This window comes from Dunckerocampus dactyliophorus, chromosome 15 (assembly GCF_027744805.1).
Source record: "Dunckerocampus dactyliophorus isolate RoL2022-P2 chromosome 15, RoL_Ddac_1.1, whole genome shotgun sequence".
NCBI classification, from domain to species: Eukaryota; Metazoa; Chordata; class Actinopteri; order Syngnathiformes; family Syngnathidae; genus Dunckerocampus; species Dunckerocampus dactyliophorus.
In genome coordinates this window covers 3,676,501-3,701,022 of record NC_072833.1, presented here as the reverse complement: position 1 = coordinate 3,701,022, position 24,522 = coordinate 3,676,501, and the positions used below count along the sequence as shown (strand labels likewise).

Below are 24,522 nucleotides of genomic sequence, written 5' to 3'. Positions count from 1 at the left end.
ATAATTGTGGTTGTAGTATGCTGTGGTATAGATAGGGACTGCCGCATACTGCCATCTGCTGGCGTGGAGTTGCACTTCACAACTTATCCATACGTTTAAAAAAAAATCATTTATTTGATTCTGATGGATGGTGATGTAAGACTATCAACTACTCATATTGTTAAAAAAATAAATACACAATGTTAGGTATTAATACACATGTCCATAACAAGAGCTGTATCCAAGTTTTAATGCTGATGTTGATGCCTTACTGTGCTATACCAGTTACAACCACAGTAACAAGCAGAAATGAGTACCTCTTTAACAGTGTCAGTCCTCGTGTGTTTCTTTAGATTAAGACATTTAAAGTAATACAGTATTTATGTTATTATTAGTCATGTTTAATTTCCATCCACCCATTCATTTTCTATGCCGCTTATCCTCACAAGGGTCGCGGGTATGCTGGAGCCTATCCCAGCGTGAGCGGGGTACACCCTGGACTGGTCGCCAGCCAATCACAGGTCATGTTTAATTTATGTTCTAATTATTTTTTTTAATCTTTGAAAAGTCAGAATTTTGTCTATTTCTAATTCATAAATCTGAAGAAATACATTATTTATTTTCATTTATTCTACATTTTTAAGTTAGATGATAATTGTTTTTTTAATCTTTTTAAAGCTGGAATTTTTTTGTATTTTTTAATTAAAACAATTTAAAGCGATATATTATTTATTTTTTAATTATTAGTCATTGTTAAGTTATATATAGATTTTTTAATCTTTGTAAAGTCAGAATTTACTGTATGTTTAATAAAATAACAGCAATAATTTTTTTATTTTCAATTATTAGTCATTTTTAAGTTATATTTTTTTAAATCTTTGTAAAGTCAGAGTTTAGTGTACTTTTAATAAAATAACAGCAAAAAAAAAAATCAATTATTTGTCATTTTTAAGTTATAATTATTTTTAAATCCTTGTAAAGTTAGAAGTTATATTAGGATTTGTATAATTTATTATGATTATATATAATATAATGTATGCAATGTGTTATATTATGATTATTTATTTGGTTGTTGTAAAGCCAGAATTTTCAACATTGCTCTTGTATTCGATTGTGCAGGTGTACCTAATATGGCGGCCTGTGAACACAAGTTTAAATGAGCAACTCACGGGTCGTTTGACTTCGGTATGAGCGTCCCCAGCTCCTTAATCCTGTAGTTGATGTTGTATCTTCGCCTTCTTTCAACTGAAAATTGCCGAAATAAAGACGGTTACGTTTTTAATCCTTTTTTTTTAAGTGTGGAAAAGATCATAGACACTCACTCAAGTTGTGGTTGTCCTTTTTCTGCCTCTCCTTGGCCATGACCCGAGTGTCGTGTTCTGTCAAGACATAAAGAAAGACAAAGACGAGTGATATCGCAGCTGGATAACCAATTGATTCGCAACGCGGTCTGATTTAGACACAGTCAAGAGAGAAAGACAGCGAGTTCAGAGCTGAGGTCAGCCAGAATGTGGCGTTTCCATGCATGAATTAGCTTGACCTCACGCACGCACACACACACACGCACGCACACACACATACACACACACACACACACACACAGAATGAAAGAAAGCTCAGTATAGCTCCTGCTGCATGTGGCAAAAAAAAAATAAAAAATAGTGAGCACTTTTTTTTAAACGACGTACTCCGTAATTAAGCAAATTTACGAAGCGGCCCTGGAGAGGGGCTAAAAAATGCCACTGCATTTGTATTTGTATTCACATTTTTCCAAATTACATCATTAGGGTGCTGAAATTGGATTTCCCAATTTGTCTCTGTTGATTCAATCAAGACAATTTGGAGTCTGTGTGGCAGCGCATTGTCCTCTCCTCTCCTTTCCTCGCCACGCTGACACTGAGAGGGAGAGTGGAGGGCTCTTCAGGCAATACTTTGGACTTCCAAAATCATTTAGGTCCCCGTATTAATAAGAGTGTGATGATTAGTTGTATTTTTTCAACAAAAAAGTCTGCTGAGAGTGGATAAATTTGGAGAAATATTGCTAATATGTACATATGCCTACTTATACGCTCACTGGCACCAAACATCCTATTCAAGAGTCCTGTCCTGTCATTTTAAAGATAACACCACATTGATCCAAATTGTTCACATGTTTTGAACAATACTGTGTTGCAGCTGCATCTGTTCAGGCCGCTAGTATACACGCTACCAGTCCACCAGTCCATGTTTGGACACACTTCCTCATGCTATTGAATGAGAAAGCGTGTCTAAACTTTTGACTATGCGTGACAGGAAGAAGAACTCGGATTTGCTGTAAGTGGTTATTCTCAACCCTGAAGAAAAAAGGACCTCTCTTCTCTGTGTTGCTGCTGCATTTCCCTACGTCTCTGGTCTGTGTGGGTGACAGGAGGAAAAACTCTGATTAGCTATAGGTTGTTATTCGAGACCTCGAGTATAAGACGACCACTCTTTTTCAAGATGGAAAACTACAGTGTTGTGGCTGCATCTCTGTAGGTCGCTGGTGTGTGTGAGTGACAGGAGGAAAAGCTCTGACTTGATAAAAGTGGTTACTCTAGACACTGAGTATAAGACGACACCTCTTTTTCAAGATAGAAAAGTACTGTGATGCATTTGCATCTCTATAGGTCACTGTTCTGTGTGAGTGACAGGAGGAAAATCTCTGATTCGCTATAGGTGGTTATGCAAAACCCTGAATACATAAGATGACCCCTCTTTTTCAAGACAAAAATACTGGGTTGCAGCTGTATCTATCTAGGTGGCAGGTGTGTGTGAGTGATGGGAAGAAAAGCTGTGACTCTAGAAGTCATTATTCTAGGCCCTTCTTTTTCAAGACAGAAAAATACTGTTTTGCAGCTGTGTCTCTCGTGGTCGCTTGTGTATGTGAGTGACAGGAAGAAAAGCTGTGACTCGATATACGTGATTATCCTAGACCCCAAATATAAGATGACCCCTCTTGTTCAAAAGAAAGAAAAGTCCTGTGTTGCTGCATCTTGTCTGGGTCGCTGGTCTGTCTGGGTGACAGGAGGAAAAGCTCTGACTCGATATAAGTGGTTATTCCAGACCCCGAATATAAGAAAACCTCTGTTTTTCAAGAAAGAAAGACAACAGTGTGCTGCAGCTGCATCTCTCTAGGTTGCTGGGGTGTGTGAGTGATAAGAAGAAAATCTCTGACTTGAGTGTTTGTTCTAGAACTTGAGTATAAGACGTCTCATCTTTTTCAGCTGTTTTTTGAGAGATAAAGTCCAGGTGCTCCGTTGTGAAGGTTAGTTATTGTGTTGGTATGATGCAGAACCAGGTATACCTAATGGATTGGACATCAAGTGTGTGAGTCTATTTCAAGTGTGCGGCTGTTAAATTTAGCGCTATATGCGGTATGAGTCCATACCTGTGTATTCCCTTTTTACTGTGAGCTTTGTGGGGTTAGATGTGGGACTCAGTCCACCATTAGGGGGGTTCATACCTTGTTCACCCCCATACACGTCCAGCATGCTGCTACTGAGAGACACCTGAGGAGGAAAGAAGACACTTTTAAATAGTGGATCATGACAAATGAAGGGATGTGAGGCTTGTAGGAGGATGGTGGACGCCCCGACGCCCCCTCCAGCAGGGGGTTAGCCATGCAAATTGCTTATCTTGCATCACAATGAGTAAAAACAACTGGAACGAGGCCAACCAGGCTCCCGTCTACCCCTGACCTCTGCTCATGCCACCATCACACTCAACAGAGATATCTTCTGTGTTGAAAATGTATTTTTTTTTTTTTTTCAAAAAATGATGGAGCTGCTTGGAAACAAAGACAAAACTGTTTTCTCAGCTATAATGATGCCTTTTTACAGACCAGGGGTCAAGATGTAGAATGCCGCCGCCCTTTAACCTCCCCTTATGTGTCTCTCATCTAAATTTGTGTATTTATGGAGAAATACACAATGGGAACGCTTTAGTTTATTGTAAATATGCTTAACACAGTTACATTACATTTACACTTGTACAATTCAACATGGCTCAAAGGAGTAGGAAGAAACAGAGTTGATTGAATCTTACCACAATTACTTGTTGTCTGCTCACTTCCTCTGAATAACATTTTCTTATCGGGAAAAGTATAAAACTGTGTAATAGTAAAGTTGATTGAATCAGCAATAAATGAGGGAGTCCCTCCTTCACAACATGTAAGGACAGAGGAAACAAAACAGGAGCACATTTTTCTGTTGCTATCTCACCAAAGAAGGAGTCGCTTATCAAAAGCCCAACAATTCACAACGACTCCTCCCATCACAGATGCTAACGTGCCTGTACTGATACGTTCCGACATGGTATCATTCCAGAAAAAATCCCATTAAGTGTCTCACGTCACTGCATCCTTTAGCTCCGTGTGGTTTAGTGTATTTCCAGCATGCCTGACACAGTTACATTTAAGAACATTTGACAATCCAACGTGTCCACAAAGGAGTAGGAATAAGCAGAGTTTATTTTATCCTTCCCCTTGTTTGTGGAAAGCGTCGCGATTCTTGGATCTTGGGAACTGTTGCTAAGCCCTGATGAACTTTGACTCATCTCAAGACTTAAGCTGACCTCAAAGATAGGGCCAAACCAACCCCCCCCACACACACCCCGAAAGCCTTCGTAAAAAGCAAATAATGAAGGCGATCCATACTTACATTGTTTTGCATGATGATGTTAGGCTCCATGCAATCCAGGCCTCCATCTTTGAAGCCCGATTCAAGACTGATAAGGTCATCAATAACTTCATCCATGGGGAACTGCAAGAAAACAGTCATGAAAGCCAAGCAGACACCGAAAAATGCTCACCAAAGTTACGTAGAAGTACAGGGCATGTCTGAAAAGGAGTAGGAAGAAGCAGAGCAAAACATCTTTTTCAGATGGGATTGATGAGCACATCAGAGATTCTCTTATCATAATAAAAGAATGTGGGAGGGCCGAGACGGGTGACGGGAAGATGTGTCATCATTTTGAAATAAATCTCCCCCAGACTGCGCCGTGGCTGATGCGGTTTCAACTTCACCCTTTTCATTCCCCTACAATTTCACTTCCTTACCTCGCTGTCATGGCCGCCCATGCTCATCAGGGTGACGGGGCTGTCGGGGTTGCTGCCGGGGTCGTTGACGGACGCCATGTGTCCGTTCCTCATGATGGGGGTGTGGGGGTGCGGTGGTGGAGGCTGGGGCACGGCTGAGGAGGCCAGTTTGGAGCCCAGCGTCAGGTACTGCTTGACCTGCTGGTTCTGACTCTGGTGGAGGTGGAACTTGGAGGTCTCCAGTTGGTTCTGTACCTGCGGTCGAGGAGGAGAAATAGTTGGAGGGTGTGCACAGTTGCTGACTAACGCAGGTGTTGCGAGAAATGGTCGTGAGTCACAGCAGTTTCTTCGAATTCTTTCCACATAAAAACTGTATTCACTCTACTATTTGACATTTTATTTTCCCCGCCGGTTCATGTTTGCAGTAGGATTAAATAAACTCTGCTTCTCCTTACTCCTTTTCGGACATGTTGAATTGTGCAAACATGCGATGTACTTCATATAACTTTGTTAAAGAAAGAAACTCAGCCATAAGAATTTGTGACGTAAGCTTGGAAGTGAAGCCTGAAGTGACACAAAAACATTCCCCGTCTTACATTTGAAGCTCTTGTCGCGTCCCGCATAGTGAAGTAGCTGCAGTCAGATAAGTGTGGCATTCTCAGCGAGGCGAAAAAGTCTTCGGATTTGATTGGTTTTGCTGTAATTTACAGATCCAGGTCCTCTGCTTGCTGTCTCCTCAGCGTGTCCCCTCGCAGTGTCCCTTATAAGGGGCCCTAAGTGAACTAATTAGGCCCAAAACTGGGGGTAAGCTTTTATGTTGCATAGCATGACAATCACTTCAAACAAGCCACTGTCACATCACCCGGGGTTTGATCACTGCAGGACGTCTGCCTTTAGCGTCTATCACTAATTCACTGGGACCGCCCCTTTCTGACCCGCTGGCCAATCGGCGGTCGGCTCCCAAGGTCCTCTTTTGCCTGCTCCAGGGGTTGCAGCAGCACAATTGACCCTTGTTCTCCAATAGGGGTTTTAAATAACTCCACTTATGCCATTTTTAACCAGGCAGCATTTAGGGCGATCGGTTTTGCAAAACAAAAGCGTCAGTAAAAGCTATTTTCAGGTCTTCAGATACAGCAGGCATTATATTTCACCTGAAACATGACATTTAATTACATTTTTGAGTACTTTAAGAGCATCTAATAATCATCTGGTGTCTTCATCCATCACAGGTAAAAGACAAAAACACACACACACACACACACACACACACACACAATAAGAACTTGCCTGAACTCTGAACAGATAGTCCTCCCTGACAAAGCCCAGCCAATCCATTCACAACGTGTGTCACTCAGTTTGCCACACAATGTCGCTTGACCTTTTGTTTGACCGCTTAGAAGAATTACATTATTTTTGCTATCAGGATGTCCGCTTTTCAGATTTATATGAAAGCGCCTTTTGTTCCTAATGTTGCATAGAAAAGGGGGTCCAAATGTGACGTTAAAAAAACATCAGAAACGCTTCCTTATGATCTTTTTAATTGGAAATTATACAAATAGTTTAGCGCTGTAAAAGGTTTGGGATTAGCTGTGTTAATAGTGTTTAGAAATGGCTAATCCTCTGCTAGTTTTGGAAGAACATATGTAAACATGGATAACGATACAGAAAAAATTACATCTTAATAAATAATAATCACTAGTTTGATAAATAAATGTATTATTATTATTATTATTATTATTATTATTATTGTTATTATTGTTATTGTAGTTGCTGCCATGATTATTATGAGTAATAGTAAATAAATATATAGTAGATAAAATTAAAATATGTAATAAGATTCAAGATTCAAGAGTTTTATTGTCATATGCACAGTAAAACTGGTGGTTCTGCTATGCAATGAAATTCTTGTTCTGGTCATTCTCCCAAAAAAGAAAGCAAGAAAATGAATCAGAACAGAAGAAACATAAATACCAATAAATTAAGCAACAACACAACAAAGTAATCATTTACTATAAATACTAAATAATAGTAAATTAAAATAAAATAAATATTATATTATTATTACTATTATTGTATTTGTTATCATGATTAGTTGTAGTAGTAAATAAAAATATAGTAGTAGATAGAATAACTTTTTTTAAAGAATTATAGTAAATAAAAAAATATGTGATAAGTATAATAGTAAATTAAAATTTAAAAATACATTATTATCAGTATTATTATTGTTATTATTAGAATAAATCATTTTTAAAAACTAGTAGTGGTGAATACAATAAAATATATAATTATTAAATTATTTTATAGTATTATATCAATTATTATAAAGCATATTATATTATATACACATTATTATAGTAAATTAAAAAATCAAAGGGATTACCTAGTTAGCTTCTGCTCCTTCTTTCTTCTTTTCAAATGTGTTTGTATAGTAGGCTGTTATTTTAAAACTTTGACTTGCATTGCACCTTTTAATATTCTAGCATGTTCAAAATATTAAAAAAAACCTCATTCATTCATTTGTAAGGTCATTATTAGCAGTAGGATTAGTCAATAAATCGCGACTCAATTTTAGAGTTGACATTGACAAGTAACACACAAGGTGCTTTCAATGTCTGGCAACACAAGCATTTTGGTGTACAACAAAATGTAGCGCAGCATGTCGGCCATATTTGTGGAATATCATTGCAAGGCTTAATGTTCATGTTGCTGAAAATAGTAACTTTTTGTGTCAACTTCGAGTAAATTCCCACAAGAACACAAGAAATTGAAACCTTTTAGCTGATTTTTAAAGCTACACAATGCAGTATTTACTTCCTCAGTGCGCCCACAAGCAAGTTTCTGTTTCCAGAGCCCAAATAAAAGCGTTACTAGCACAAAAAACACCAAATTCCCCTCCCCAACTTATTGGCCATGCGGGCATCCATCTAACTGAGAAGGACCTGTTCACAATACTCAACTTGTCAGTGTTCACTGAGAGCTCCTATCTCCCCTCATTGGGTCCAAACAGGATGCCACTTGTGAGTCAATCTATATATTTTTTTCTGCCAGGGACAGCGAAAGGGCACGGCATCTTGGGCTTGTGTGTGTGATAGCACACTGTTCTGGTTTCACTTTGCCATTTGCGCTACTGTAAATGCCGGAGATACGCTTGTTATCCACTTAAAGGAATCTGATTAGATTTGAGGGGTTACGGTGCTTCAGTCGCAGAAGCTCAAGTCCACAATGGCGTGTCTGTGCATGTGTGAAGAGGAGATGCCGGAGCATTATCAATGCCCTACACACACACGCAAACACGTAGAGACAGCAATGAGATAAGAATGCAATCAATCCAGGCCCCAAGTTTGGGATTTTTGTCTCAATTGTGTCGTTTGAGACACTTGAGTGTTTCTCTTTGGAGATGCTGAGCTGTGCAGACACCTGCTGCAACAACGAGGCAGTGTTTGACGCTGCTGAGGTCGCTGGCTCACGTCTGTTTTTGCACACGTTTGCACTGTTTTTCCTGACTTGCAGACAACAGACCTCCAAATATACAACGTACAAATAACAACAAAGAATGTCCATTGTCATATTTCATGTCATTTTTGTCTCCTCTTTCAATTTTAAAGACGTAAATAGGAACATTTTTAAGCAATTTGCTACCCCAACTGCATTTTTGGAGGCATAAATCACCAAATTTGGTAGACGAAATCAGCAGATGCATTTTAAGCAACACGATCTTGTGTGAATTTTGCGGAACATTAAACCAAAAGTTAAAACGGGACAATTTTCCAGCAACATATAAGCGGAAAGCAATACCACAAAGATGGCGGACAAGCTGATGAAAGTTAAAACACGGGAAATTCACAGGAAACTATTTAAACAACAGAGTGATGGGAAAGAAAGGCAAAATAGGGTAGTTTCCCCAAGGAAAATGGGAGGGTTGACATATACTACTTTATTCCACAAATATGGCCAACAATGCTACACTTGGGTTAAAAAAAACAGTTATAAATGATCTAAAAATTCCATTATATTTTATATGATGATTTTAGGTTTTATTTTATGTGCTATGTCTATACTATTTTAATCGATTGTAGATAAAAAATGATCTATCTATTAATATTATTAAATTTTGAAGAAGTCCCAAAGGAGACTGTACTTCCTGAGGAGACTGAGGAAATTTGGCATGTCCACCACAATCCTGAGTTGCTTCTACAGATGCACTATGGAAAGTGTCCTTACCGCCTCCATCACTGTTTGGTACGGTAACTGTACAACACATGATAGGAAGGCACTCCAGCGGGTGATCAAGACCTCACAGAACATTGTTGGGGCAGCCCTCCCCTCACTGCAAGACATTTATAAAACTAGAGTCCTACGCAGAACACACAACCTCATCAAGGACAGCACACATCCACAACACTCACTATTCACACTCCTACCGTCAGGCAGGCGCTACAGGAGTTTGAAGTCCAGGACCACGCAACACACGCACACACTCATAGCACTTTAATATTTATTTATTTGTATTCATGTCTCTTCTGTTGTTGTTGCTTAATTTATTGGTATTTATGTTTCTGATGTTGTTATTCTTTTTCTTGTGTTTTTCTTTCTTTTTTGGGAGAATGAACAGAACAAGAATTTCATTGCACAGCAGAACTACCTGTTTTACTGTGCATATGACAATAAAACTCTTGAATCTTAAAGAAAGTTTTAATGTGTACTATTTCAAGTAACTCCACAAGTACAATCAAATTCTTTTAAGTTTGCTTTTTATCTTTTTCAAGCAACCCCGAAAGTAGTGTTAAATTATACAAATTTTGCTTACTTTTTGTACAAAATCTTACTAATATTTTATAAGAGGATATTTTATTTGATTGTCATTATTATGTTTATCTTTATTAGTAGTAGTACTGGTATACATGTGTTATTATTCAATAGTTATTATTATTAGGGTCTACCTTAGGGTGGTAGAAGTCAAAGTAGTAGTATACATTTTATTATGATTAAATTCATTCTTTTTCTATGCCGCTTTATCATCACAAAGGTATTAATAATATTTTTTTTTTTTTTTGTGCTAAATTCTCCTAATTTTGCTGACTTTATGTACAAAATCTTACTAATAAGTCATGAGAAGTTTTTTTCCCAGCTACATCTACTACACATTTAAACCATATGCTTTATTAAAATATCCAAAAAGGACTTCTCTCCCATTATTGGCTGCAAAACTGAGTTGTGCTAGCAACACACTGACAAAGCATAAAAACATACCGTATCCATTTTTCAGCAAATGTCCATACCATACCGTGCATTAGAGGTTGACTGTGCATTCCTCTTCTAATTAAAAATAATATATATTCTTTCCATCTTCAACATGCTGTACTGAAACGTATTAAGAAAGAAATACCAATATGAACATCTTGAGTCCCATTGAAGTGCTTCTCTAATGAGGACAACTCAATGGAGTCTCCTTAAAAGATTTTCTAAAGCTCTTGTGCAACAAAGTTTCAGTCTTGCTCAAGTTCTCCTTTCACTTCAGAAAACGCCAGCTGTTTATGAAACACGAGCTAACATGAACACATAGTGGACAAAACCCTGTAGGAGGGTTGGATTCACTTTCTGTAAGATGATTTAGTTGAAAATATCAACCTGTGATATTAAGCAAGGACACTAACAGCTACTTGCACTTGTCCAACTATGCGGTTCCCCTAGCTGGCGGAATTTAGCATGTCAGCATCTCTGTAGTGTATATCTGGAACATTAGCATCTGTGCAGCAGGTGTCTTCATTCATGATATTAGGCAACATTTTACAAGAGTGGCTTGTTCATCATAAAAGGTTAGCTCTGAACCTCCGGTTCCACTACCTCTGTGTTACACTTTTCCTCATAAGTGTTTTTTAATATGGTAATGAAATTGTTTAAATTAAATTTGTTATTTGACGACAATTGATTGTATTCTGTGTATAAACTGTAGTCAATGGACCGAGGTTGCCCCCGCGGGCAAAATTTAGCGCGTCAGTACTGTTATCGTCGGAGCACGTCTAGACTGATATTAGGCTACTTTTTTTTTACAAGAATCTACAGGCTTGTTGTGCATGAAAAGTTATCTCTGAGCCTCAGCATCCACTACCCGTCTCTTACACCCATCCGTGATAGCATTCCATTTTGTTGCAAATTTTGGGTTTATACTAAATCGAATGGAGCGAGGTTCCCACAACTGAAAACATTTAGCACGTCAAAACCTCTATCTTTGGAGCAGGTGTCGACTGATATTAGTTTACTTTTCACGAGAATCTACTGGTTTGTTCATTACAAAAGGTTAGCTCTGAGCCTCTGGATCGACTACCTTTCTATCAGTCACTCTGCCTCCTCTCCATTTAGTGATTACACTAAGCGCTACTTGCACGGTGCAGACACGTCCAAAAGCGCACAACGGCCTACCTGCAGCAGCTGGATTTCCGTCAGAGTGACCACTTTGACCACACAACGTCGACTCATGGCGTCCGCGGTGTCTCCCATCGCAGGAGAACCCCGAAATCTGTGCGCCCAAACAGCAAAATTGTCTCGCGGTTAGGAGAGAAAAGGAAGAAGCTTTGAAAAAATATCACAGAGGAAAGGAAGGCATGACACATCAGCTTATTTGGGGACGTTTCCTGTGAGAAAGACCTGACTGAAGCAGAAATGCTCATGGCGGTTGGGGTGTGTGTGTGATGCTCAATAAGTCCACACTGCTTCTTCTGCATGCCACACTTTTTCCTTCCTGCAGGACATTCAGCACATTCTCCCAGGTTATCTCCATGACAGCCACTTCCCTTGTGGTCTTTGTTTTAGCCATCAGACTCCAACAAAAAGGTCCTGCAAGGCCTTCCCTGACTTTCTCCAGTCTAGATCCTGCATTTTGTAGACATTATCCAATGCTTCTACTCCTCTTTATTCATTCACATATGCATATATGTCGACTTGAGCTTCTTCTGAACAGAGCAAGGTTACCCGAGCCGGCGGGACTCAGCATGTTAATATTTCTGTATATTTGATATTTGTGAAACTGATTTTTTTTCTGCGATTGACTGGCAACCAGTCCAGGGTGTACCTCGCCTCTTGCCCAAACGTCAGCAGGCATAGGCTCCAGCATACCCCCATGACCCTAGTAAGGATAAGCGGCATAGAAAATGAATGGATGGAAAAATATTGTTTCATTTGTTCGGATTGTTTTTTTTTTACATGAATCTACTCGCTTGTTCATCACAAAACATTAGCTCTGAGCCTCAGGATGCACTACTTTTCTGTTACGCTTTTCCTCTTAATGTAATTTAACATTGTTGTTAAGTTGTTTAAATATAATTTATTTGACGGCGCTTGTTTGTATTCTGTGGCCAGTGGAGTGAGGTACCACCAGCTAGCAGAATTTAGCACACAAGCACCTGTGTATACAGCGGTACATCGCTTTTCATTATGAATTTGAAAACAGAACTGAAAGATTTGAAAACAGAGGCATTTAATCCAGTTAATCCGCTCCAGACACCAAAAAATACATTTTATCGAGAATAGTTATCCTTTTACATCCAGAAAACAATATGAAGTATGAGTATGAATGGATAAATTAACATTTATGATAATTTTTACCTTTATTGGAGACTTTTGTTGGTGTAGACGGTGAGGTGCGTGTTATTTAGTAGTCGTACTCAATAAAAAATGCATAGAAGCAAACGTGATTCACAAACACATTGGGTGCTTTGTTTGCGCACTCAGTTTTGTGGAATGATACAGTAGAGGACAAACAGACTACTTTGTTACGCGCAATATTGTACGAGAACCGAGATAGTTGTCGAAAACCAACTCATAAGATATCAAGGGCATTTGAAAATGGAAGTTTGACTGGAATTGGTATTTTTGGATCAAGTGTTTTACGAGGCAACTTTTTCATGTTGGCAAAAATCTACCGGCTTCTTCTTGTCACGTCTTGGCTTTGGCGTTGTGGCGACAATCCCGAGGATGCAGAGAGCAGGAGACCCGATTGCAGGTGAAGTATATTTTTTAATAATGCTGCAATACCAGCAAAGACAGCAGTAGTGTGGCAAGCCACAATAAACAATGCAAAGACAAGAGAAGAAGCAGCTCCAATCAGCAACAGGTGCGAGTGATAAAGGAAAAGCAAAGCAGGCAGGCACAGAACAGGCAAAACAGGAAATACTACAAAGTAAAGGCATAAAACAGGAACAAAGGCATAAAAATGAACACAAACCAAACTGTCATGCAGGCTAACTCACAGAGCGCGACACTTCTGTCGTGTAAAGAGGTTAGCTCTGAGCCTCTGGATCCACTACCTTTTTGTTCCACTCTTCCACTTAATCACACTTTTCTCGAACACAACAGATCAATTGTTGGAATATACTTTGCTCGTGAACCAAATATGTCAGCTTTTGTCGTCTCAAATGAGTTCATATGAAAAAATGAGTGAATGGAGCGAGCTTCCACAGGAAATTGGACTGACCTTTTACAATAATGTACCGTTTTGTTCATGACTTAGTTTGTTCGTCTTTCTTTTCCCCCTCAATCACTGCACTGTTGTTGCACCTTCTGTGTTCTTTTCTCTCCCTGTTAGAAAATTTAAACACCGGAATTGAACAAACGATCAGTCATTGCTGAGACACGGAGAATGGGTAGGATTAAATAACTTTTGTGCTTCTTCCCACTCCTTTTCGGACAAGTGTAAACGTAGTGTCGGTGTAACTTGTCAAGCAGTTTCGAAACAAATAAAACCAGGAGCATTACCGTATATTTGACTCACCAGTAAATATCCATCATGTCATGAAGTCCATCATGTCATGAAGTCCATCAGGACAGCTGATGAAGACGTTCCCCCTTTAACACACAATAAGCTACGCTACGTCTTATTCACCAGTTGCCCCACACACGCGGATCATTTCATTAAGCTCAGCTTTATTTTAGCCTCCACATCCAAAGAAATGTTCCACCTCCATCTGAGGCTTGTGTGCATGTGCATGTGTCTGATACTGTTGTTAATGAGTTTGTCCATTATTGACGAGTCATGTTGAAGGGATGTATGAGTAATGGATTTTTACAACCAGACAGGGTGCAAAGCATTTCAAGCCAAACTAGTTTGCGGTCAACTGTGGTTGTTGTCAGTGGGAGTGAATGGAGCGGGTTACCCCCAGCTGGCCAAATTTAGCCGCAGCACTTCTTTGTCGTAGGTGTTTACATCCACTGGATGTACTGTAAAACTTTTTTTTTTTTACAAGAAAGTACTGCCTTGTTCATGATAAAAGATTAGCTCTGAGCCTCAGGATCTTCTACATTTCTGTTACGCCATTCTCGTTAATTGTCTTGTAACACAGCAATGGCAGTTGATTAACAGTTGCATTCCAACACCAGCCACAAATAGCGGGGTTCTACTGTAGACATGATTTATCACAAACAGTAGAAATTAATGCCAGAATCATGCTGCTGCATTGAGGCGTCACTATGTGCTACTCAGGCTCCCTCCTCTCCCTCTAAACCCTAAACTTCAACATTTGCAAGCAGTTATTAGATTAGATTCAGCTACAGAATCCTCTCCGTCTCTCTTCAGTTGCCAATGTTCACTTGCGACGATGGAAACTAACAAGCCAAATGCACAGTCCAGGCTTAAGCTCTAAGTATGCCCGACACGCTTATTAAAGGTGTTTTAAAGTTTAAAATGTATAGGCACTCGCCACTCATGAATGATAATGTAAGATGATCAGTAGAACAGATGCAATCGGAGTCAAAGTCTAGCCTTTAGCCTGGTCGTCAGGCCACGCTTCCATCTTATGACTGATGATCATATCGTATGCTGTTCTTTATGCTGTATTATTATGCTGTACATTTTATCCTTTGCTATCAAGTACTTGTAAACCATCACCAACTTAGATGAGATGTGTATTCTACGAAAAAAATTAAATAAAATAATAATAAAGTTTAACAATTAAAAAAATAAAAAATAAATCAAAAACAAAAAAAATCCATGAATTTGCCGGGATGCGAATGCTGAATGACAAATTCACTGTACACGATAATGAATGGAGTGAGGTTTCTCCCACTGGCAGAATTTTCCGCTTGAGGACATCTATATATTGACTTTTGCAACAATTTACTGGTCAGTTTATGTCATCTAAAATGAGTTCTTTGAAAAAGTTGGTCAGGATGCCTCCCTGGGGAGGTGTACAGGGCACGGCCGACCAGGAGGAGGCCTCAGGGAAGACCCAGGACACATTGGAGAGACTATGTCTCTCAGCCTGGGCCTGGGTACGCCTCGGGAGGAGCTGGACGAAGTAGCCAGGGAGAGGGAAATCTGGGCTTCCCTGCTTAGGCTTCTGCCACCGCAACCTGACCTTGGATAAGCGGAAGAAGGTGGATGGGTGAAAAAGTTGGTGAATGGAGTGAGGTTCTTCCAGCTGGTAGAATTTAGCACGTGAGTGCCTCTGTATATCTCAACTTTGGCATCTTTAGATCGGCTTCACCCTGTTTTTTTCCCCCCATATTTTGAAGTTTCTAAACCTCACCCTCTTGTGTATTGTCTGCCGCTCGTAAAAGTCGTATGGTGTCGAACTGAAATTCCTCAGCCCGAGCCACAAGTGCTCACCTTTGTTAGTGGCACCGCGCCATGTTTTAAACATCAGGGACTTCCTGTAACAGCCGGCCCGGCTTCTGAGACCGCGCATCAAAGTGCGGCTCGCACATCTGAGGGCTGTTTTATCCTGCTAGAAAAGGAATGCATAATGGACACGGCACCACTGCACCTTTAATGACGCTTATATGAATTAAATATGGTGGCCATTTTAACCGTGTTACATGCTTATCGACTTCGTGACATAGTTAGTTTAGATTGTGCTTACATTACAGCCCAAAGAAGTGGTGTTGGGGGCAGTTTCACGAAAATAATTCTTATGTACAAAAAATAATGCACAAATAATTACTTCTATTTTTGAACCAGCCCTTGCATGCAACTGGAAAACAGTCATATTTAATCTGTAAAAATATTCAAAATAATAATGATATTGTATTTAATTGCTATTAAATCCCTGTCAGAGCAAAATAAATTCAAAATAATTCCATGTAAATGTTTATATCTACATTATTGTGACGTGAAGCCTCATGGGTGAAAGACATCTATGTTAAAATACACTTAAACCTGCCAATAAATGTCATTTCATCACAAATTAGATGCCAACAAGGGACGTGACAGGGGGAATATTATGGAATTTGATGAGAGAACATTGCCACTTCTGCCCCAAGCAGTGCTCGTGAGTTTGTAAGGGAACCTCAAACAAATGGAAAGAAAGTATTTTCCACATGATTACACACTCCTGCGCTTCCAACTTCAACTTCCAACAACATTAGGCACACCTGCACAATCCCATCACATAACAAAAAGTCTGTCTGTCCACTACAAAAGCCATTACAAAGATCATCTTATTTTTAGCAGTCAGGTGGCTGCAGGGGTACTTAAAAACGGATCTCCTCTCATTCCGTGTGGAAGTGGTACATTTCTGTTTTCTCTGTCCTGCTTCCCCACTCTGTTTGAAACACTTTCTTAAGTTTAGAATAAGTAAATCGGAGAGGCTAACTAGCTAGTTCTGTAGCTTGCTATGCTTGCGCCCGCCATCTGTTGTGTCCCTGCACTGATCTCCTAGCCTGAGCAATGTGATGAAACAAAGAATAACAGTAGTGTAAAAGTGACTATTGGAGCGTTATTTCATGTCTACAGGACTCTAATATGTATTAATAATGTTCAAACCTTATTTAGAAAGTCATAAACAGGTTTTGTATGCTCCGACTACAAAAATATTCCATTTATTAACACTGACTCATATATACATTTTACATGCAGGGACTGAAGTCAAAACTGAAACCTGCAAAATTCAACAAAATGCATACCAGTCGTCCCTTTCAATATCGTGATTCGATTGTCGCTCCCTCACAATATCATTCATTTTTTCCAGAAGTGAATTAGTTAATAAATGATGGCTGCTATTATTAGTCAAAACATATTGAAATACAAGTGATATGTAGTTTTGTGGTCACTTGGTGGCAGTAATGACACAAAACATTGAGACATTACCTTACATTACGTTACCATGAAGTCATGAAGTCAGCTATGGCATGTCCGACATGATAGAGTAAATAAAGTGTGGAAGTGGTAAGTTTTTTGGGTATGTTTTGAAGAAATAAAATTGAGGCTAGCTTGCTAGCATGCTAGCTCATCTCGAGTCCCTGCAGCATAAGAGTTGCAATGTGGTGTAAACAATAGTAGGAGTGTAAAGGTGACTATAGGGGTGTTATTTCATGTCTATGTGGCTCTAATGATGTTAAAAACTGTATTTATAAAGTCCTAAACAGGTTTTCTATGCTGTAACTACAAAAGTATTCCATTTATTAACATTGAATCCTATATCACGGTCGGGTCTGGAACCAGTTAACCACTATAAACGAGGGACAACTGTATTCAAGGGTCAAAATGCGTGGCATGTGCAAAAAAATGTGTACATGTTGGCAGGTCTGCATTCCATTGAATTTTTTAAAACTTTTTTTCTCCCTTTGGCTGACAGTCAGACAGACAAGAACTAAGATGAAGTGTTATTAAAGCTACTAGAACATGACTGATGACATGATCGCCTGAGGCCTTTTCAGTCAGAGCAAAGATTTGTAGATCATATTGATAGCTAAATTGGGAGTAGGACGGATTTTAACACGTAAAGCCAACTTGGAAGTTGAATTGACACAGCAGACGGGCTAATAAGAGGTGATGGAGGAATACCATGTGGAAATGCCCTCTGACTCAGTGTGCCAACAGGCAAGGAGAGGAAAGACAGAATAAGTTTGGAAATGTTGGGAGGGCAGTGCCCTGAGGATGCTCGCGCAGTTCAACTTGACCAAACGAGAGTGAAAATCAGCATCAGAGCGTTTCCAAAGTCTCAACTTTGAAGCTTAAAATGGCATCAAGAAGAGCATCCTAACCACATTTGTGCAGCACTGTTCAGAAGCTTTTGGTGGGCATCTGTGAATGTCACCTCCTCCCCCTCCGTCCCCTCCTCCTCCTCCTCCTCCTCCTCACTCCGCCTTTAACTCAATTGTGGCAAATGAAATAATGCAATAGATCTTTAATGAGAACTAAGCAGAACATTAGATCAAGCATTGACCTTACCCGAACTAATATTGTAAGGTTTGTGCTGCAGACACAAAAGAGCGCTTTGTGGTGGGTTTTTTTATATATTTTTGCTCTTCTCAGTTATCTTACTACTGCTTGAATGGGAGCGGGAAGTATGCCAACGCTGCCCTTCCCAATTGATGCACAGAGGATATAAGAAGCAGTGCGACATTGCACTTTAAAGCACATATCTAATCAGCCAACCACCTGCAAAGGTATTGCAACATGGCAATCTGTGTCAGAAGTGCACGGATGCACACCAACATTTTTAAAGTACTGTCTTTGCAAAGGCCAAATGGCCTAATACTTTTTCTAATAACAGAAAAACAAGACTTCCAAAGTAGGTGCGAAAGTACGGAAATATTGTAACAGTGTAGTTGTTTATGCACACAGTCTGTGTTTCCTGACAGTGACACTGCCAACTAGTGGCCTGGCGTGCATAGTACAGCCTGGCTATTTGATCCTAATGCTAGTATTGCTTCATGATGCTATTATTTCAACACACAACCATATTATGTGGCCAGAAAACCCCCCAAAAAACACCCTCAACTAACCTCAAACTTTCTCTCTCATCACATTATTATTAAATATATCTCCATTTACATATTTACACACTTTATTCTGTCTTCGTCTCATCTCTTCTGCCTTGATGTTTCCCTCGCTGTCTCTTTCTCTTCATCTATGGTTACCGTAATGATCTTATGCGTGTGTGTGCGTGTGCGTGTGTGTGGGGGCACCTGTGCGAGGCTAACGTGAGACGACGCCGATCTTTTCATCACAATGGGGGAGCCCGAGAGACCAAAAGACTCACTTAAAAGGCGTATTTCAGGGTATTAATTGCTTGACATGGCTCACCCAGGTATGGGAAACGTTGCATATGCGGAAATTATGCCGGCTGGTTTGAGGGAGGGAGTGAAAAAACGTTGCAACGGACGTTTGTGTCATATTTTGGTGCAGCGGTCACGTGTTGTGTGCGGGCAAAGTTATGCTAACTAGGTTAAACACACCCCCAACTTTTAAGTTTCTGTAATATCACACACATGTTATCTCAAGTGTACTCGCAGGGCGTGGCAAACAAACAATGAATTAGGTCATGTATTCTACATTTATGGGACATTTAGAACATAAGCAGTAACAACCCAGAACACGGCAAAATTCTGATACTATACTTAATACCACACAAATTGATCAGAAATATTTAACAGAATGCATAAGTACTGTTTTTTTTTAGCTAAATTGTGCCAAAATATTCCAAATATCTGGCAAAAAAAGTCATTATATTGTGCAGTAGTAGTATCATGTGATAAAATAGTATCATAATGTGTATTTATATTATATTTATTATATATGATACTATATTATATTTATTTAACATATTTTTTTATAATAATTACAATACATTAAATGAAAATGTGATGCACTTCCTGTACAAATAAACTAAACCATAACCATATTATTACTATTTTAATACTTGTATTAATATTGTATTAATGGTATTATTACCATTAATATGACTAATATAATTATTATTAGGACTATTATTATTAGTAGTAGTAATAGTGGTATGATTAGTATTGCTATTAAATTCAATCAATACTGTATATTATTAGTAGTACTTGTATTAATTATATGTTTCATTGTGGCGTTTATTACTTAGATATGGTATTGTACTTCCGGATCGAATTTTTGCAATGTCACTCATGCTGAATCTGTAAATTCTTATAATTGTTTGCAACCACAACAACAGCAATATATCACGCAGCTGCTTGTAGTCTATGACGCGCAAACAGCCCCGTGACACCCGTGTAAAGTTATTCTGACATGGAAATCCAGCAGGACATCACTATTTCCTGTTATCATCTGCTGATGCTGTTTGTGTATTATGTAGCATCCTGTCATCATCTGCCCTATTACTTAGCATAGCGACTTGCTTTCAGCAGCACTCGGGCTGACTTCAAATAAAAGTAGGTGTGTCATGGTTACGTACCTGTCCATACCAGTTATATTCCAGCATTGTGTCAAAATGAAGCCAAAACATGCACCCGGCTCGACTTGTTATCACTGGAAGGTGCAGGTACGGGGAAAAAAATACTAAGTTTTGTCCCGTGCGGAATTGTCAGGACTTTTTTTTGTGGGGAGGGGGAGGTACATGTCCACACGCACTGGCGAGCTCTGATTGGCAAGACTCGTACCCATAGAATTTGGGCGCTCCCAGAGCTTCTGACCTGTTGATAATAAACCTGAACCCATTATTTTGAGTCAATGAATTGAAAGAAATAGGGCAAAGGAATGAAAGCCGCAGGGCCAATTAACGGCATTCTTGGATGTATTACACGCTAGCTGGTGTAGCTCAAGGCGGAGCAGTTTTTTTCTCTTTTTTTGCGCCTTTTGTCTTTATCCCCTCTGTTATTCATTAATTATTCTGAGCGGGGGTCAGGGGTCACGTGCCTAATTGCTCAATCATGACACTGACACTTTTGACTGTGCCACCTTGGATTGTGACCATTATTCAAGTTGCATCGAGAAATACCCCCAGAAATGTCTTATTGATGTCATATTTGGTTTTCATGAACGTTAGTCATAACTCTTGGTATGGATGGAGTGCAAGCATGATCATCAAATGCAGCTTTACCCCTACCATTATAGTCCTACCCAATGGTAGCCCCCCCATGCTCCAAAAAGGTCAAGTTAATTTGATTTTAATATTTTTTCCCGCAGAAAACACCTCTCATTCACCATAAGTTAATAATAGTTTAAGAATAAGTGATAATACAGTGATTCCAATGGCAAAACGCAAAGGTGGTGTCCATGTCCGTAAAACTATTAAAAAACGTTTTTTTCGGAACAGATTTATCCCGAACAGATAAATTGGATTTACATTATCTCTTATGGGAAGAATTGATTTGGTTAGAGTATATTTCAGTTAGAGTCGGACCTTGTGGGATGGATGAATGATGATAACCAAGGTTCCACTGTATGATGAAAGGTGGTGACTATCCAATATAATGAGGAGCGATTGCTGTGCAGTCCTGTTACCTGCCCCTGGGAGAAACACATGCGCCCAAATTAACACGTTTTCTGTCTGTAAGCCATCGTTTCCACATCAGCAGGTTCCCATAACTGCACTGAGGAGTTTGTGCCACTGGATTTTTCACAGTCTGAGTCACTTTTAACGGGCCATTGGCAACGCATTGCTCACTTTATGCTAAACGTGGATGACTGTGAGTCACATCAGCAGGAATAGAAGCAAGCGTATGTGGCATTTTTTTATCGCTGGCACTACTCTTTTACCCTCTTGCCGCGTTTCAGAAAGACTGACGGTCAAACAGGGATGAGCAGGAAACAAAGAAAATTCAATTTATCCAAGCGATAACAGAGGTGTAATCGGATTTGGAAAAATATGATGCCAATTCCACTTTAATGCGATTACAAACGAGACGGCGTAGTGTGGTTTAATTACGCCTCAGACTTTTTTGACTCTGTTCATCTCGCCCATGAATGCAGGCGGTTGTGTCGGGTTGTATATGCACGCTTTGATTTTGGGAATCGTCAAAGGAACTTCCTGCGTCATATTACTGCAAAATATCAAACTTAGCCATCATATCACATAAATGAAAATACCGTGGTTGGTCTCAAATTGAATTAACTCTGCAAATTTTGAGTCGGAATTAGGCTACAGGAAGTTAAGAGATGGAAATTCACTGTTTATGCTTGCGGTTGAAATATTTCCATAAAGTTATGCACCAATTACAAAAGCCTCGCTATTAAGGTGACATATGGTAGCGGAGGTCGACATATCATATTGACCTTAAGTTTGGGCTCCTTATATATTGTCTTATATTTGGGGTCTTGAGATTTATTCAAGCGAGCAAGCTTTTCTTCCTGTCACTCACATGCCTTTGAAAAGAGAGGTCTTCATATAGTCTGTGGTTTTATGTTCGGGTCAATGCAGTATTTTGGCCATTCAGTTACAGTAGTACCTCAGTTAACATCTGCCCCAGTTAGCGCGAGTTAACATCCAAAATGTTGCCTTGGCTTGCGTTTGCTCGCTTGTTTAGCGTCCGAAATAGCGTTTGGTTTGTTTACGCCACCATCTTGGATCACGCGCTGAAGATGAAATCTTACACTACTTGCACATGATTTTGCAATGCATTGTGGGCCGCGCGCACCATTTTAGGCGATGGGCCGTACTGAGACAAGGGTGCAAGACCTCAGAATTTTACAGCTTAAAGCGAAGACCGTCATCATTTTAGAGGTATGGCTCAGAGGTCATCAGCTGCAGTGCACACAGACATACACATCTCCGGTTCCCGCGTTACAGTCAACCGGCCGGCACATCAATGCTGAAACGCTGTGTTTCTGCCTGTCTCATTTTACATCCATAACACTCATTTCTCATTTCTTCCAACAACAAAACGTAACATGTTCGAGGCATTTCCGCAATGTCACTGCTGGCAGTGTTTTTTTTGGTTTGTTTTTTCCATTTTTTATATGAAACGGAAAGGTACATGTTTATTGGTTCTACAACGTTGACATTTACTTTGGTATATTTTTTACATTTTTGTAAATTGTGGTTGCAGCAGAATGATGTGTTTATTTTGTGTTATTTTGTTAATTGATGGTTTTGAGGATTTTTTTCCAACAAAACTAGGTAAAAGTGATGTTATATGTTCAGTTGTCCATCCATTCTTCATTTGCAACATTTTTGCTTCATTTTCTGCAAAAAACTGTCTATAAAATGTGTTTTGCGTTAACATTTGTGTGTGTCTGGAACGGATCAATTGGATTTACATTATTTTCTATGGGAAAATTTCCTTTGGTTAAAGTCCGTTTTAGTTTGAGTCGGACCTCTGGACCAGATTAATGACGTTACCCAAGGCCCCACTGTATGAATAAAGTCGTGTGACTGTAAATGGCATTTGTGGCACCCCCCACAGGTTGTGTTCAAAATGCTTCACAATACATGCTAGCATATATGGAATACAGATGTCCTCGTGGTCAATGACTGACGGCCATTTAGTTGCTAAGTCCCACCTGTGCCGCTCCAAAGACGCTTTGCTTGATGATTTCTCGCCCAAAGTCAGCTGGGATAGGCTCCAGCAATGAGGTTAAGCGGCATAGGAAATGGATGGATGGATGGATGGATTATTTATACAAACCACTGCATGAGTTGCTGGCACCAGCATCATTCAAGCATGAATAAAGACACTAACCAGGCAAACCTTGAAGAAATGTTATGAGTATCATCACCCCTGCCTCTCATGCTGTCCTCTGACACCACCCAAGGGGAGGCCCGTCCCAGTACTTAAGAAGCACTGCCTTTAGACTAAACACCCTGTTTTTTCCATGAGTAACCTTTCAGGCTCGTCTCATGTTTGGGTCAATCCAGGATGTTGGCCATTCAGTTATTAATATAGCTTGACCAAACTGAATGTAGATGCATCAGTCAATGCTTCCGCCCCTTCCCCAAGAAAGGGCACATCAGGTCACAAGCTCATCCAATCCTTTTTGGATGTGTCCTCTTCAAAGGAGGGATCCAGTGTAGAACCTCTGGCCATGGGCAACCCCCGAGGGCCACGTCTGCGTGTCCCTACCGAACAAAACACCGTCCCACTCTGACTTCCCTTGATTGTGCGTGAAGCCTATCATGGCCGCTCATCTTGTCTCCTTGGTGGACGCAGGCACAAAGATAGCATCATGCCGCGGTCACAAGGGCAAAAAACACCAACCTGTTTATGGTTGATTTCATTTTGTACATGCCTGACGGTGTTCCATTAAAGTGCATGACATTGCATATGCATTCTTTACACTGTACTCTTTACTTGCGTATCTTGCTTGCTTGCTGCTGTAACAAGTTAATTTCCCCGCTGTGGGATAAATAAAGTACATACATACATCACCTGTTTATACTTGCACAACTCCACAGCTCAGCCGTTACTCGCTTTGATCATTGATCATGCATCTGTCACTAGATTTTAACCCATTATTAATCCACATTTGTACCACTTAATATGCATCTAAACCACATTTCCTAAATGTTTTGCAGAAATCCTGTCACACTAAACTGTGACCTCAAACAGTACGTGACTGTATCCATGTCTTGGTGCACACACGCAATATACAGCAATTGTTTTCAATCACACAGGGCTCATAAACACACACAAACACTCTAGGGGGCCGTGGATGCCAATTATGTGAATCTTGTACCCCCCTGCTTTGAGCTTATCTAGCCTCCAGGGAGACCTCCGGCCCACTGCCCACCTTCCCACTTCAACACACAACTCCAAACCCAGCATGGAGCAACACACCGTCCCTGATGGTCCAC

General features: G+C 39.8%; 1 protein-coding gene across 6 annotated transcripts in view; it reads right to left on the bottom strand.

Annotated features, from left to right (window-relative positions):
- The window catches only part of tfec (transcription factor EC), a 41,238-nt gene that overhangs the window by 3,268 nt on the left and 13,448 nt on the right, over window positions 1-24,522 (bottom strand). Inside the window, exons 1-6 of one of the 6 annotated variants that reach the window (XM_054753910.1) lie at window positions 20,185-20,227; window positions 5,054-5,287; window positions 4,656-4,757; window positions 3,386-3,506; window positions 1,302-1,358; window positions 1,149-1,224 (exon numbers count right to left, since the gene is read on the bottom strand). In XM_054753910.1, coding sequence (XP_054609885.1) covers window positions 1,149-1,224; window positions 1,302-1,358; window positions 3,386-3,506; window positions 4,656-4,757; window positions 5,054-5,287; window positions 20,185-20,211 — 617 coding nt within the window. In that variant the 5' untranslated portion in view covers window positions 20,212-20,227. Of the gene's footprint in view, window positions 1-1,148; window positions 1,225-1,301; window positions 1,359-3,385; window positions 3,507-4,655; window positions 4,758-5,053; window positions 5,288-5,628; window positions 5,892-10,316; window positions 10,451-11,452; window positions 11,575-20,184; window positions 20,228-24,522 lie in introns of those variants that run through there. The other 5 variants (XM_054753908.1, XM_054753912.1, XM_054753909.1 and 2 more) reach the window with 5 other exon arrangements.